General features: G+C 33.9%; 1 protein-coding gene across 1 annotated transcript in view; it reads right to left on the bottom strand.

Annotated features, from left to right (window-relative positions):
- The window catches only part of DNAH5 (dynein axonemal heavy chain 5), a gene marked incomplete at its 5' end in the record, with an annotated part of 294,184 nt that overhangs the window by 96,278 nt on the left and 181,091 nt on the right, over window positions 1-16,815 (bottom strand). Inside the window, 6 exon segments of the mRNA XM_043995374.1 lie at window positions 1,762-1,965; window positions 5,940-6,116; window positions 6,468-6,582; window positions 8,063-8,294; window positions 13,488-13,755; window positions 14,192-14,345. Of these exon segments, the coding sequence (XP_043851309.1) occupies window positions 1,762-1,965; window positions 5,940-6,116; window positions 6,468-6,582; window positions 8,063-8,294; window positions 13,488-13,755; window positions 14,192-14,345 (1,150 nt within the window).

Raw genomic sequence — 16,815 nt, forward strand, 5'->3', positions numbered from 1 at the left:
TACAAAAATATTTATAGCTGCTCTTTACGTGGTAGCAAGGAATTGGAAGTTGAGGGGGTGCCCATCAATTGGGGAATGGCTGGACAAGTTGTGGTATATGAATACAATGGAATACTATTGTGCTGTAAGAAATGATGAGCAGAAAGAGTTCAGAGAAACCTGGAGGGTCTTACGTGAGCTGATGATGAGTGAGATGAGCAGAACCAGAAGAACATTGTACACAGTATCATCAACATTGAGTGTTGACCTACTGTGATGGACTATATTCTTCTCACCAATGCAATGGTACAGAAGAGTTCCAGGGAACTCATGATAGAAGAGGATCTCCAAATCCAAGAAAAAAAAAGAAAGAAAGAACTGTGGAGTATAGATGCTGATTGAACCATATTATTTCTTTTGTTTTGGGTGCTGTTTTTTTTTTTTCTATTTTGAGGTTTTGCATCACTGCTCTGATTCTTTCTCTTGTAACAGGATTAATGCAGAAATAGGATTAATGTTATTATGTGTATATATATGTGTGTGTATATATATATATATATATCTATATGTATATGTATATGTATAGAGATATAGAGATATAACCTATATCAGATTACCTGCTGTCTAGGGGAGGGGGGAGGGAGGGGAGGGAGGGAGAAAAATCTGAAATTGTAAAGCATGTATAAACAAAAGTTGAGAACTATCTTTACATGTAACGGAAAAAATAAAATATCTCATAAAAAATAGAAATATTTGTAAATAATGTGGGTTGATTCAAAAAAAGAGGGGGTGCTGTATTTGGAAAGACAAGGTTTATTTATTTTATTACTTTATTCTTATAGGTAATAGAACTAATAGAACTTCACATATCTATTTGTGGGCTCTTTTGGAAAACAGTCAAATACATACAGGATCAAAGCAGAGATACAGCTATTAAGGAGCATTAACGGGAGGCACTGGAGTTATGACGAGGAGACAGAAAGCTCTGGGAGATTCTCCTATCGGGAAAACAGTGGCAGGGTCCACACAGAATGGGAGTTTGACAAGGTATCACAGCAAAAGGAAAGATGGTTTGGGCTGACACTGTAGTGGGAAAGATGGATAACCAACATTTTCCTATTCCCTAGATCACTCTTAGTTTCAATCAACCTAAATAAAGGAAACTCTACATAATGAAAACATCTAATAACAAAATGTTGCTTAAATGTGTTTCAAAGAAGAAAAGCACTGTTCTACTTTCAGAATCTCTGACAGAACAAATGTGTCATGAAAAGCTCTCAGTTTTTGAAATATCAGATTTAAGTCATCTATTTATGTAGGCTTTTAATTAACTTTTCTCTTGTAGGTAAAAAAAAAGAGGACACAGCACATTTAACCTAATTATCTAGTCTTAGTATATAACTGAGAATAAAAGCTAAAAAGTAACCAAAATTAAAATAGTATATTTTCATCTAACCTAAAGTACTCAAAGTTATTTTTATTAATTCCCAGTTTTTCAACTTTCCTTTTATTTTCCCTTCCTGTAAGAGAACTAAAATGATTTGTTGCATCCCAATGGAGAGAAAAGAAAATAACAAGGAAAAGTCAATGAATTTCAATGTTAATGGATTAAGGAAATAAATACAGTTTTCAAATGGAACAGAAACAATGAATATGTCAGTGTTTCAATTCCCCTGAATCTTAGTGAAGACTATTATGTGATTCCTTAGAAAATGTGACCGATTCCTTACTCTGAAAAAATCCCTACGTCCTTATTTAATCAGCCCATTTCTGAACAACTACCTGTAAATTCTGTAAAAAGTTTCCTGCAGTCATTAATTTTAAGGACTCCTGCCAAGAAGGGATCATACAACTTTTCTCCAGGTCAATCTTCACTGCATTGACTTTCCTTTGAAATAATAGCAACACACAGTCCATAATTCGCATGATGAGGTGAGGAGGTCGGCCTAAGGTGCGGACAGTAGCAATATCAGAAGGCTTGATTGTCTAGAAAATTAACAGATGTTAAAAATAAGACCTGATGGGAGAAAACTTGGTTACTAAACTAAAAATCTCACTACTGATATTTTAACCATAAAAATTATTTATTTCAAAGATAAAAAATACAACTGTGTGATTTAGGTCTATATGCTTTGCCAAAGAAGCATGCTTTTCAGAAAGTTCAAGTGTTATAATCCAAACTGACACATGGTCATAAGTGGTAGAAATAGGCCTCCTGTAAAATTTTATTGACAGTCTTACCTCAGATAAAAAAAAATAGGTAATGTGGATGAAAAAGATAGAATTCTCAGCATTCAAGCAATCATCAGAGATTCTAATGACAAAAAAAAAAATCTACCTACTGTAGATATCTGTCATGGTTTTTTATTCCTTAGTTTTGTAGGTCAAGAATGTGTCTCTTTCTCTCAGACAACACAGAACTGTCACAGTGGAATGACAATAGAGTATTGCCACAGGGATGACAGATCGAATAATTAGAAGTGTTTTAGCTGAGAAGCAACTTTTCAATGAAGAAAGTAGTGTCATACAGATTTACCATGCTCTTAGAAAAGTCATTTTCCATTGTCTGTAGATATTTTTAACTATAAATTAAATTAATAAATGGATTCCTATAATATTTTGAGGAAATACCAACTGTTCCTTCGCTGTGTTAATAAAGAGGCAGCTGGGTGGCACAGTGAATAGAGCCCAGGACCTGGAATCAAGAACATTTGAGTTCAGATCCTGCCTCAGACACTTATTAGATGTGTCACCTTAGATAAGTCACTTATCTTCCGTCTGCTTTGGTTCCATCTATAAAATGGTGATGATAATAAGTAGCATATACTTCTCAAGGGTTTGTTGCAAAGTTAAAATGAGGTATTTGTAAATTGCTTTGTAACCCTTAAAGTACTATACAGTAAGTGATTAAAATGCAATGAATATAGAAATAGAACATCTGCATTATAATTGGGTTGTATCTAAACTCCCATCTCTCTTGGGTAGATGTGCTATATTTAATAACCAAGGGGATCTAAAAAGACTAAAGTTTGGGTAGTCAGGGCCAAAATGACAAAGATGCAGCTGGCTGCCACAAATATTAGAGAAATAATATATCAGGGTGGAAGGGGAACAATAGTGGCCAGAAGGGTCTTTCTCTGTGCCGGAACCACCCTGACTCTCTCCCCTTGTTCTACTAGCACTGACATAGTCTAGGTGATTAGTCAACTATACTGAGAAGTAACCAGAAGCCAGAAGGAGAGGCAATGTAAGTCACAGAAAAGCATGCACCAAAGCAGAGGCATTGGAAAGCAGTCCCAGTGATCTAGGAGACTGGACTCCAATCAATTAGGAGATTGTGAGTGAAAAAGTGAACGGGAGAAGCTTAAACCATAAATGGAAATAGAGATGGGGAAATATTTGTTACCTCCAACATTGGGAACATTTGGTGACTTCCAGTGGGAAAAGCCAACAGGAAACAATTTAATTGAATGTTAGAATCTGCCATCTCTTTCAAAGGCTTTGAGAATAAATTCTCCAATGCACTAAAATAATCTCATCTATAGTATGAATTTCCTCTGTGTGTAGTTGGTCTCATCTAGCTATTCTGTCCATATGGTTTCTTTAGTATTATTTCTACTTCCTTGTCTAAATCATTGAGTGCTGAGATATCAGAGTCCAAATACAGTCACTCTACTATCATTAACAGAGAAGACAGTTTGTTGTAGAAATCTTGACAGATCTTTTTTATTTTCTTGTGTATTTCCTCATCTTCTATTTTCATCCTTGAATGATATGGCTTATATGGATTTCAGCATCAAAGTATCTCACAGTAGAAAGGACAGTATAAGTCATCCAGTCCAATCCTTGATAAGCATCTCCTCAACTACATAGTCAGCAAATGGTCAGGGATGTTTTGCTTGATGACTTCACCTGAGATGGAGTTCTGTTAATCATCAAAATAGTCCATTTGATTTGGGGAATGCTATATTGGGAAGATTTTCTTTATATCGAGTATAAGTTTGCCTCTTTACCATTTTTACCCATTGCTACCCGTTCTCCTCTCTGGGGTCAGGTACTACAAGTCTATTCCCCATTACACATGATAGCGCTTCAAATCATGAAAATTGCTAGCATGACCCAACAGAGCTTTTCTTCTTCAGACTAAACATTTCTGGTTCACTTAATAAATCCTATATAGGGCCTACACCATGCTGGTTGCCCTCTTCTGAATATTGCCCAGACTGAAAAAGTCCCTGCTATAATGTTGTACCTAAAAATGGATATAAGATGATATGGTTTAATGAAATCTAAGAACTATGGTACTATCAGTTCTCTAATTCTTTATACATCTCTTAATGTCACTTAAGTTTAAATTAGTTTTTGTGCATTTTTTTTAATCACACTATAGAATCATATCCTATGAATTCTACAGATTTCTTAGGTCATTAATGGTCTAGCCGTGCCTCTGTCTTATACATATTGAGTTGCTGCAATAGCTTTGCATTCATCTTCAGAAATTAGAGATAAAACCTTACAGTAATAAAAGCTTATCTTATAACAACCTTTCTATAGGTTAATTTTTCTCTTCATTGCTTTTCAATCTATAGTGATCTCATATTTTTCATAGTCTTTCCCTATCCTTTTTTAAGATATTGCAAATGAAATTATGTTCAGTGTTAATGGTATTTGTTGTTAATATTTATATGTATGCATACATATTTGCATAGATAACATACAAATATGTACATGTGCCTCTTTGTCTATACATGTTTGGTAAGGAGAACAAGTTTGGTAGTAGTAGTATTAGTAGTGTTGGTGGTGGTAGTGGTGGTGAAGTAGCAGTATTGAAATGTGCTAAATCCAGACTTTAAAAAACAATCTTTATTTACATGAAAGAGTTAGTATGTTGTTTTAAAGCAACTTCTATGCTCCTTTAGCCTCCACCTTGTGTGATTGCTTTATATCAGTTAAATTTATGTAGAATATTGTTATATTTTTAGTCAATATCTCTTCCTTTATCTGTTTTTTCATTTTTCAGCATCCATAGGTCATATTAAAGCTGTTTAAACTGTATCTTAAGTCTTCCCATGTTAATTCTTTCTTCTAATTTGGTATTAATTTTGATATTTTCTCTGTCATTTATATATAAATAAAATTTAATTTTGTTCTATTTATTGAATACAATTGTGTTTCCAGATATTTATTCTTCAAATGATTACTACTTTAAAACTTTTTTTGTATTTTTTTCTTGAAGTTTGTTATTCTTTTTTTTTTTTTTTGGCAAGGCAATGGGGGTTAAGTGACTTGCCCAGGGTCACACAGCTAGTAAGTGTCAAGTGTCTGAGGCTGGATTTGAACTCAGGTACTCCTGAATCCAGGGCCAGTACTTTATGCACTGCACCATCTAGCCACCTCCAAAATTTGTTATTCTCGCTCCCCCCAACCAAAAGAAGTTGTTCATTACATATGTATATATATATATATATATATATATATATATATGTGTGTGTGTATGTGTGTTTGTGTGTGTGTGTATATGTATATATATGTATATGTGTGAGTGTGTATATCCTTCCAATGATTTGTCTTTGATGGTTCAATTTCTCTGATTAGAAAAAAAAAAGTTTCTTCACCATTAATTAATATATGTTTGTGAATTAAATGATGGTATTCCAGAATAGGAACCCTTTCATTATGCAAATGTAAAAAATTAGTCCTGTAGTCCTGAAATGACTTACAGAGAGAAAAATTGTACATTTTTAGTAGTAGATTTCCCTTTGGGTGAGGAAGGGAAGGACATCTGAATTTCTGATATGTTTATTCTGATAATGTCTTTTGGAACTATTTCTAAGAATGAATACTTGGTTTTCAGATGGTGTATTGGTAAGAACCAGCAAGGTGCTTTCTATGCTCAGGCTTTTATTTTGTGTTTCATTCTTTATGCCAAATGCTACGAATAATGTGTTATGCAGGGTTACCTGTAAAGCTGCTTCTGCTTCTTCTAAGGCAGGTTTTGCTGCTTCTAACTTCTCTTCAGCAATTGCTTTGTCTGCTGAAATGCTGTCAACAATTGCCTGGGCTTTGTCCTTCACCTTTTGGACCTCAGCCTTGACCTTCTCAGCAGCCTGAGCTTTCACAGTCACTTCTTTCAAGACCTACTCAAGGCAGAACAGATAACCATGACAGATGGAGCTAACGACAGATCTTCAAAGATACATTTTAACCTTCCTTTGCTCACTTGTTAAAGCTACCCTCTCATTCAAATTCTCATACCTAAAAAGAAAATGATCTTTATTGAAATGAAAATAAAATAAGTTTATTCTTTATCATGTTACACTTATTGGTTGCTAAATATAACAATATGGAATACAGAATATGAGATATGATATATAAGGTATATCAAAATATATACAGTATAATAAATACCTAATTATATCATAAACTACTGGAAAATAGAGACAAATGAGTAAAAAATGAAAATAATGTACGCTTATCGGTACACTTACTGTATCAGCTTTATCATTAGCAACTTGTAGCTCTTTTTCTTTCACTTCCAGCTCCCTGCTAAGGGCTGCAACTGATTCAGAAGCTTCTTTTAGTTTTTCCAATCCAGTATTCATCCTGGAATCACACATCAAAATAAACAATATTAGTATTTTGAAGTCAAATAGCAACACCTTTACAATTACTCTTTCCATTAAGCTATGGATCAGATCTAGACATACACACATATATGTGTATGTATACACAAATATATACATATATAGATATACCAAATGTATTTTATCTTATGTAAGACACCTTATATATTATATCTCATATTATAAGGTGTGTAGGTATACATATATGCCATGTGTATGTGTATATATTCATATATGTATCCACATACACAAATGTGTGTATATATTATATATGTAGTTGTATATTGCATAAATGCATGTGATTAAATTTATGTGTAGATATGTATATGTATATTTGTATATGTGTGTGTGTTTGTGATAGATAGTATCACTCAAGGAAGTAACAACATGGAGTGTGTTCCTAAAGTCTTGTTTTAAAGCTGGTGTTATATAACATTCTTATCACTATGGTGTTCTTATAATAGTAAGTATGAACCATACTTTGCTTCCTCTTGGAGTGTGATCACCTAATACATGCTTTATTCATGGTATTTCCTCCAAACTTTGTTTCAAAGTCAGTTCTCCTATTTATATTTTCTTTTCACTATCTCCCTTAAAACATATACATCCTCTCCAGCAAGATTCATTTCAATTCATTAAGCATTTTTAGGGTTTACTTTGTGCCAAGCACTGGGAATACAAAGCCAAAAATTCGGGTTCTCTAAGACTGACAGTGTTCTGACCCTCTGAGCTAACTAAGCATGTGCACTGTATTCATTCACTATAGTATGGAGGGAGTGGACAGGGACAGGTAATGGAGGCCAAATGGCTGGATTAGCAAGATCCATTCTGATATACTGTATCATTCCATTAAATGAGAAGTAATTGACTATGTATAAATTTGGCCAAAATGTGAGGCTAATGAGAAGCAGGAAGTACACAATAATCATGTGTTAATGCTCAGTACCCTAAATTGCTCTATTATGTTCTATATTAAATTGATGTTTTTATATTTTAAGGAAGAAATAATAATTAAAATAACTAGCATTTATAAGGGACTTTCAATATTTGCAAAGCACTTTAAAGCATTATGTATTATTTTATGCTCACAATGACCCTGGGAAATAGATGCTATTATGATCCACATTTTACAGTTGGGGAAACTGAGGCAGGCAGGAGTTACATGACATGTTCAGGTTATACAAGTATTAAGTCTTGTTTTGTTTTGTTTTTGTGAGGCAATTGGGGTTAAGTGACTTGCCTAAGGTCACACAGCTAGTAAGTTTCAAGTGTCTGAGGCCAGATTTGAACTCAGGCCCTCCTGACTCCAGGGCCAATGCTCTATCCACTGCACCACCTGGCTAACCCTCTATTAAGTCTTTAAGGCTGAATTTAAATTTGTAGTCCTGACTCCAATGGCAATGCTCAATCCACTATACTACCCAGCTGACAATGAAAGCCATAGATTTCATAGAACTTACCTATTGGCCAATGTCTGTACTTCGGCATGCTTTTCTCTATAAATACTCTTATAGCCCTGAATAAAGGAGAGGTATGATTTGGGGGTCACATGAGTGGAGCGTCTATATCTTTGGAAATATTCAACACATTTTTCAGCCACTCCGTCTTGAAAGGAGCCCATGCACTGGACGATCTCTTTTTTAGTTTCATAATTACAGTCAATATCATATGAAGAAAGAAAATGTTCAGACACTAGAAATGAAAAAGGCATCATGTAAGTGTTGAGTATGTATCTTCCTCCTTTCATTGACCTACTACCAAGGTGACTTTAGGTAAGTCACTTTTCCTCTTGAAGGCTTATGTTGCTTCATCTAAAAGATGAAGGACTCAATAACTTTTAAGATCTTTTCCATTTCAAATCACATGCTCCTATTATCATGTGCATCATAAATATAATCTTTTTTAAAAGTTCATTAATTGTTGATGAAGATCTGTAGAAATGTTATCATTTCTGGGCATTTTTTTCTTCCACATAGGAAAATGTCTTATAGGATTTTAGGTTCCATGCCATTTTAAAAGAAAAGGGAAGAGGGAGAGAGAATATTTTATTTTCCATTTATTATGCTTGAAAAGATGAAATCTAAGCCTAAACAGTAACCCCCTCCTCTGTACAGGGCTTCTTTATTCAGAGGAGTCAGCCTCTTGTGAACATCCAACTGGAACCTGCAAGTCTGCTTGGCAGCAAGTCTGTTTTATAGCTTATATAGGGGCAGGGTTTCTACAAATAATTCAAGAGTCAGAGCCTGCTTGGCACTCATATTTAACCGTGTCACTACCTTCTTCCCTCTGCACTTGTCAGGCATTTAATTCTTCTAGATGCTGACTGCATCTCATAAGTGGAAATGTCCATCACTAAATTATGTTATGCCTACACCATCTTGTCCTTAGCTATGGCAGCTGGCCATGTATAATCTCCTAAAATTTATAGCATCCTTTAGAAATATTTAAGTAAAAAGCCGCTGTTGGGAGAACATTAACTACTCAACTATTCTAAATATAGCACCAACTGTATTACCTTATTGCTTCTCCTGAAAATGGCTCTGCACTTGCCAAGGTTAATCAGTCAATTAATCAAGAAGCATGTACTTGGTCCCTATCCTGTATATATAGGCCTGCACCAAACACTGTGAGGTACAAAACATAAAACATGAACCCTGATCTTAAGGTGCATATAAACTAACAAAACCCTTATAAGTGCTTCACAGTGTGCTTGAGAAATGACTAAGGCTTGGCCTCAAATCCACTGAAAACACCTGGATATTTAATAATGAAAGTTTAATAATAACTTTATGCATAGACATATGAGACATGAAGAAAAAAGAAAAGGAATGAAGTGCAACATTTTTCTCACATGAATGGAACCAGTTTTTTTTGTTGGTTGGTTTGGGGGGGGGCGGGGAATGAGACAAATAACACCTTTGTTATTATAGCCAAAGGTAACCAAAAATCCAGCAGCCTGTCCATTATATTTTTCATGGTCACTATTTCAACATTTTGAACTGTCTCAAAACATCCCCAGGGCCAAATGTAATAACCAAATAATAAAAAAGTTTTAGTTAATTTTAGATAACAAGTAATAGAGGACCTAAATTCAAATCTTAGAAATACTCGGCAAATACTGCAAAAAAAATGCCTCCCTTGTACATTTTTTTAAAGAAAATCTAGAGTGGGTAATTCCCACTGTCCTTGTAATTTATAATCTTAGAAATGTTTCTGGTACACTGATATGTTAAGCAACTTGCCCTGAAATCCCAGTGTGAAAACTTCCTCTGTTTAAAGTATTAATGAGTTGCTTAAGGCACTTAGATGTTTGCTGGGTTGACCACAGTAGCTGATTCCAAGGTGAACCCACTGTAAACTAGGCCAAAACGACTCAATTTATTTCTTGCAAAATAAACATCCATCTTTTCATGACAACCTCTCCAATGGCATGAGGGAGAATATCTGTAGGACCCATAAGAATGTAAATTGGAAAGATGTGCTAAGAGGAGAATCCACATGTTCAGTGTGGTTACCAGCAGTCACAACTATAATACAAGAATTATGATGGGAGTCATGATATCTACACAAGTAATGGAGATTAGTCAGCAGTCTGCTGGAAAATAGAAATGATCTGCTGCACCTTGAAATATAATCATCTGGACTACTATTTGGCCACACAAGAAGAGAAAATGTGAGTTAAGAAGCCTCTACTGAAAAGAACCTGTTTTGATTTTTAGGAAGTTAAAGTCAGGGTCTAGTCTTAACTGTTTATGGAAATTCAATAGGAATAAATGTAAACTCTAAGGAAGCTACATGTATAATATTCGCATTATTATTCAACCATATTGGAATGAGCTACAAAGATAGTATTTGTTGTGCTCTATAAATTTTATGTATATATATATATATATATATAATATGTTTGTGTGTTTGTGTGTATATATATATATATATATAATCAGTTTTGCTGATAAATCTGGAACAAGGGCAGGGAGGGGAAGGGTAAATAGACCATTCACATATCTATATCATTCTGTTAGAACAGGACAAGGGTTGGAAAATATATATTTTTTAGTTTTAAAAAATATATACATATCTTTATATATATAAGATATCTATCTGTCTTTATATATATATATATATATATATGCATATATAAAGATATATATCTTTTTTTTTTTTTGGTGAGGCAATTGGGATTAAGTGACTTGCCCAGGGTCACACAGCTAGTAAGTGTGAAGTGTCTGAGGCCGGATTTGAACTCAGGTCCTCCTGAATCCACAGCCAATGCTCTATCCACTGTGCCATCTAGCTGCCCCGATATATATCTTTTTTTAACTAGGAAAATGCTTATATATCTATGGTGGTGATAGTTTTCCAAATGTATCTTGTATATACCATCATTTCTTTTTCTCCTAGATAATTATTTGTGAGCTTTGAGATAAGCAGTGGTATTTAGATAGAAGAACCAAACTGTTCTATAGTCTGAAATGAGAATCAATTCAGCAAAGGAGTGACTTAATTATAGATGTAGCTTCCACTAAATTATTTGTTTCAAACTATTTTCAGATGAGGAAAGATATAAAGGGAAATTTTAAAATAGTAAATGAATATCACATCTAGAAGAATGTTAATAACTATTATTCTTTCAGAGAGTTAGCAGAATTTAACTGAGGCTAATTTATTTAGTAGTGATTTGAGAAGCACAGAGGTACAGAAAGGAATATGAAACAAGAGAATAAAGGTAATTGGAAAGCAGAAGTAACCAGTCACTCCGTATTGCCTGGATTGAAAATGTTTAAATAGTTACAATAACCTTTAGAAACACACTTAGTACCAGACAACCATTAATATCATTTTATCTTTAGTAACATATCTGGATGTGTTTTTAAACTAATTTGTTTAAAGAAATATTTTTTAAGAAGACATACTTTAAAATAATTATGGAAGTATAAAAATTTCTGAACTTCTATAAAGTAAGGCAATGTATATGCATGCCACCATATTTAGACTATGAAAAAAATTATTTGACTTGTGAAGAAATGTTTGAATCATAAGAAAGTTTCATTAATGTATAACCTAGGTTTCCTTCTACCAATCGAGAGAGTATCATGTAAAATGCTCTCAATGTCATTTCCTATTGGTATGGTAAGAGATAATGACCTGAGTCATAATCAACACATTCTAACTAAGGCTGCACTTATGGAAACTTACGCAATACTTTCTCCAGATACCTCAGTCCTGACCTTGTACTTAGTGCATAATTGTCAATTCAAGTAAATAAGTTCTGCATCTATAAGAAGAGAGGCTAGAACTAAATGACCTCTAAGCTTCCTTTCCATACTAAGTCATTATCCCAAGAAACAAAAAGTTTATTCACCACCTTTAAAATATACACTTGAAGCAGAGAATAACATCAGTTATTATAAAGACCACCTTGGTACATCTTGACACACAACAATGAAATTATAAAGAGCCTTGAGAGGGGACTTTGAACCTAAAAACTAAGTTGTGTATTTATTCAATAACTCCCACAGTGAGCCCTCAGTTTTGCTGATAGATCTGGACGAAGGACAAGGAGGGGAAGGACAAATAGACTCTTCACATATCTATATCATTCTGTTAGAACAGGACAAGGGTTGAAGAATGCACACGGAAATAATGGGCCTTAAGAAAATAAGTAGCATAAAACACCAGTGCCACACCTCCTCAGGGATCCCAGAATGTCTTCTTTCAGTATAATTTCCCCATTGTTCTATGAATCATTTGCTCATGTCAAGAAGATATGAAGGGTAGGAAAGGGGAGATTTCATCTCTGTTTGGGTTCCCTGGGGAAAACTGTCATTGAAGTACAATTCATATTGCTTATTGGAGAATGCAGAAGGAAAAAAAGGGGGCCCAAGGCTCTGTAGGTAACAAAAGAATTCGTCAGTGATAAAATGAGTTACCTCAAATTCATCTACTTTCTGCTTGTCTATAACATCTTATGAAAACCTTCTGAAAAGAAACCTGCTCTAGAACCACTGGCCTCTATCAACAGGATGAACTGAAGTGAGAAGAGACTGGAGGCAGGGACACTAATTTGAAGACTAGCAAAGTAATCTAAACATTAACTGATGAGAGGCTCAAGTGCCTGATAGCACTGAGATACAGCAATCAAAGGGATGCAAGAAAGTAAAAAAAAAATCAATAAGACCTAATTGATCAAAATAAGGAATGAAATCAAAGGTGATTCTTAGATAATGATGATTCTATTAAAATAAATTAAGAAGTTAGGAAGGGGAGACAATTTCCACTCAAACTGAATTAACTTAATGGTATGATACTGTTATTTGACAGCTGAAATCATTGGCCAACTACTTCCCATGGTGATATTTTTCAGACTAATCTTCAGCATAACTAGGAAATACTATGTATATTGATTGCTCTGGACTTTGCATTTTTTCTTTCCTTAAATAATTTTGATAATCTTATTTTATCTAAATGGATTTGAGTTTGCACAATTCAGGCTAAATATAAAACCCTCCCTTTTAATGGTCTATAGTTAAGCCTCATATTTTAAATGAATAATAAAATAAAGATTTAGTAAAGCATATAAGCATTTATAAGTATTTCTTGCTTATTTTGTTGTTGCAGTGTTTATGAAGAATTCTGTATTATTCAATTTTTCAAAAATGTTTGCTAAGTTTAAAAAATTTGTAATTTAAACTAGATTCTATATATCTTTCTCATACTTAGTCCCTTTCTTGAAAGGGGAGAAAACAAACATCAGCATAGTGGAAGAAAAGCTAGATAGCTAGCCATGTTTTCCTTTTGACTGTCAGTGATAGCAAATATCATCATGAGAAATTTAGGAAATAAATACCATAGACCCAGAACACTAACACAAAATTACATATTTACCAGCAACCAGAGCATCTTTGGGCCATCGACTAAACCAATCTGTAGTACATCCTGAAATAAGTGCAGGAAACTTCAAAGCTCGATTTCGGAATTTTTCTCCGACTGGAGAAAAGCAAAGTACAATGTGAAGGTTCTGTCTGACTCGGCTCATGAAGTAGTCATACAAATTTTCATTAGATGGAGGTCGTCTAGGGTATTCTTTTTTCATAACTGATATAAGATCACTATTAATTTCATCAATTTCATCACGAGCAAATAGGTTGGAGACCTTAAAAAGCAAATATAGACTTACAACTCTAGAGTAAGGGAAGAAATAGTGCAAAATATGATATAAAATTTTCAAAATAATGATATCCAAGATATAACATATCCTGATCAATGACCAGATGTTAACACATAATTTCTGTTCTCAAACCCACTTTTTACAATTCTACAGATCTCAATATATCTACTGTCATATATGAATCATTTTATAATATTTATTATTAAATATATAAACTTCTATTGTTTCATATTTCTCTCTCGGTATATACCTGTTTTAAATGTTCATTTCCATATTTTGATTAGGAGTTATTCATCAACAAAGACAACCTTTTATCAACACCTACCACTGAACTCTTAGTAACACCATTACTAATAGAACAAAACATGAAAGACTATAAAGGAATAGGAGACAAAAACATGAAAAACGAATCCATTCCTACCTCACCAGATGATAAAACATTATTCATATATTCCAAAAAAGACTCATCTTTAATCTCATTGTCAGTGAAAATAAAGCTGATTCCTTTGCCTTGCTGACCTGATGTCCTATATAAAAGCTTCAGGTCATCCATCAGGTTTGATGTACTATAAGATCTAAAATAATAAAATGAGAATGTCATTGACAAAAACCTCATCACAGGATATGAAGAATATCTGCCCTACCCTTTTTATCTAATATCAAGGAAAAAGCTTCACCACTTATGATCCCCAAAGAGTAATGAGGCTTTATTTACTTAAAATGTCATGAGTCACTTCTATGTTTTGAGGATTACTGAGATAATTTCTGCCTCTAGCTCCTCATTGTCTTTTATAAGGAGTTGGGGAATTATACGTACTATATTCACCTTCATTGTACCCTCTTTTAGGATTAAAAAAGGTTTTTATCAAAGTCTTCCTTTGAAAATGAACTTACAGGGGGCAGCTAAGTGGCACAGTGGATAATGCACTAGCCCTGGATTCAGGAGGACCTGAGTTCAAATCCGGCTTCAGACACTTGACACTTACTAGCTGTGTGACCCTGGGCAAGTCACTTAACTCTCATTGCCCTACAAAAAAAAAATAGAACTTCCAGAAATATTTCTACTTTCTATCCCCTATCATCAACAGTATGTACATATGAAAATTTTATTTCTCCTTTGCCCCCTTTTTTTTTTTTCAAATTGGTTCTACCTTTTTCCTCACCCCTCCCAGGATTGATAGCTTTAAAAATTGCCAGCTGCCTTCATTTCCTTCTGTGTGTATAACACAATGGTTTGTTAAAGTTTGAATATTATATATCTCTATAGCTTTGAATCCTATTTCCAGATAATTTTATATATCATGGTAAGTATGATTAAATCTACCCATCATAATTCAAGCATAAAGTCTTTGGAATCAAGACATGGAACACATATTTAAACTGTCCTTCTTTATGTATGTTGCAGGGTACATGGGAGATGAGGAGTAAGAGAGAGAGAGACAATGTCCAATTAGTCAATGATTAAAGAAAATTATTGCACTAGCTCTCTTAGCCAGTCATTCACTGAAAGTTATGGTTTATACAAATCAAATGAGAATGAAAACAAATTTAATGATTATTCCTTACTAATCAGGAGAGAGGTTGTTTAAAAATAATTATGTTGGAGATAGTAATTTTTTGTACTTGCTACCAAGACTGTTTTACTATTAAAACAAACACTGAAACTAACTAAACATAATTTCTTGCCAATCATAGAAGGTTAAAATATTAACCCAGAGTTAGATACAAACTTTCCTCACAACTAAGACCATATTTGATTTGTATATGAGCCATTTATAAAACATGTGATGGTGATTGGCTTCAAGGAGTCAAATCAGAATAATGTTTTCTAAGTAACCATCTAAACTTGGTTGTATGGTAGACATTTTATAAATTAAATTAAAATAACCTCAGTGCTTCCATTTTAAGTTTATATACCATACCAATGGTTCAAATATTCAGTGAAATATTTTCACAATATATGGCATGAGGATAATAATTTAAAATGTTTATATTTATTATCAATATTCGTTTAAATAAATAATTTCTAATTTAGTAGTTAGCATTTAGTAAGTCACATTTATACTTATTGTTCTAACCCTTATACAAAGACCTTGATTGGGATGCTTCTCTTGCCCACAATAAAGTTATCAAGTCTACAACATATTATAACAGAACTTCTTTTGGCAAGAAATGACAGCACTGTACCCAATGAATTACTTATTCTAGTTTCAAAACCAAATCCCTCAACAGATTCAAAAAATGAGAAAAGTATCAATAAGGTTCCTTCATTACCACCACAGGGAAGCCTCTATTACCACTTCCACCTTGGAAAGGAAGGATAACGTTATGTCTCATCACGCCTATGAAATAGGGAACCAATGTCATTATTATCCTTATTTTTACAGATCAAAAAATCAAGTTTAGGCAACTTCCCCAAAATCATTCAAATATTAAGTGGGGGATCTAGTTCTGGAACTCAGGTTTTCTGGCTCCAAGGCTAGTGTGCATCCTACTACACTAAACTATAAAGGCTAAATGGAGGTAGAAAAAATTGCAGTTATGTTTAGTTAACCATCTTCTCCCCTCTTGAGGTAGGTTATACTTTTTAATTTCACTCTACTTATACCTCCCAGGCCAGGCAAAGCTATTGCTTTCAGTTTTCCCAGTGAATAAGGGAATAAGATGTCTGAATGGTTTTTCAGGAACAACCCTAGGGTTGAAGCCATATTTCTGGTAGTCACCCTGAAATCACTATTCTTTCACTTGAACATAATAAACAGAGAGCTTCCTCAAGTATTATTCACAGACACCTGGTCCATCTGAACTTCTCAGCTACCTTTGTTCAGTCCCTCATAACCTCATGCCTGGACTCTTGAAATAACCTCTTGATTAACTTAACTCCAGTGTCACCCTCTCTCTAGTCTATCCAATACATAGTAACCTAACTAAAGCTTCTAAAACACAGTGCTAACTGCAAACCCCTCAAAAATCTTCCCTGGGTTACTATTGCTTCTAGATATGGAACATTCACTAAAAAGGGGACACACAATATACAAAGAATTA

Source organism: Dromiciops gliroides, chromosome 1, assembly GCF_019393635.1.
Source record: "Dromiciops gliroides isolate mDroGli1 chromosome 1, mDroGli1.pri, whole genome shotgun sequence".
NCBI lineage: Eukaryota > Metazoa > Chordata > Mammalia > Microbiotheria > Microbiotheriidae > Dromiciops > Dromiciops gliroides.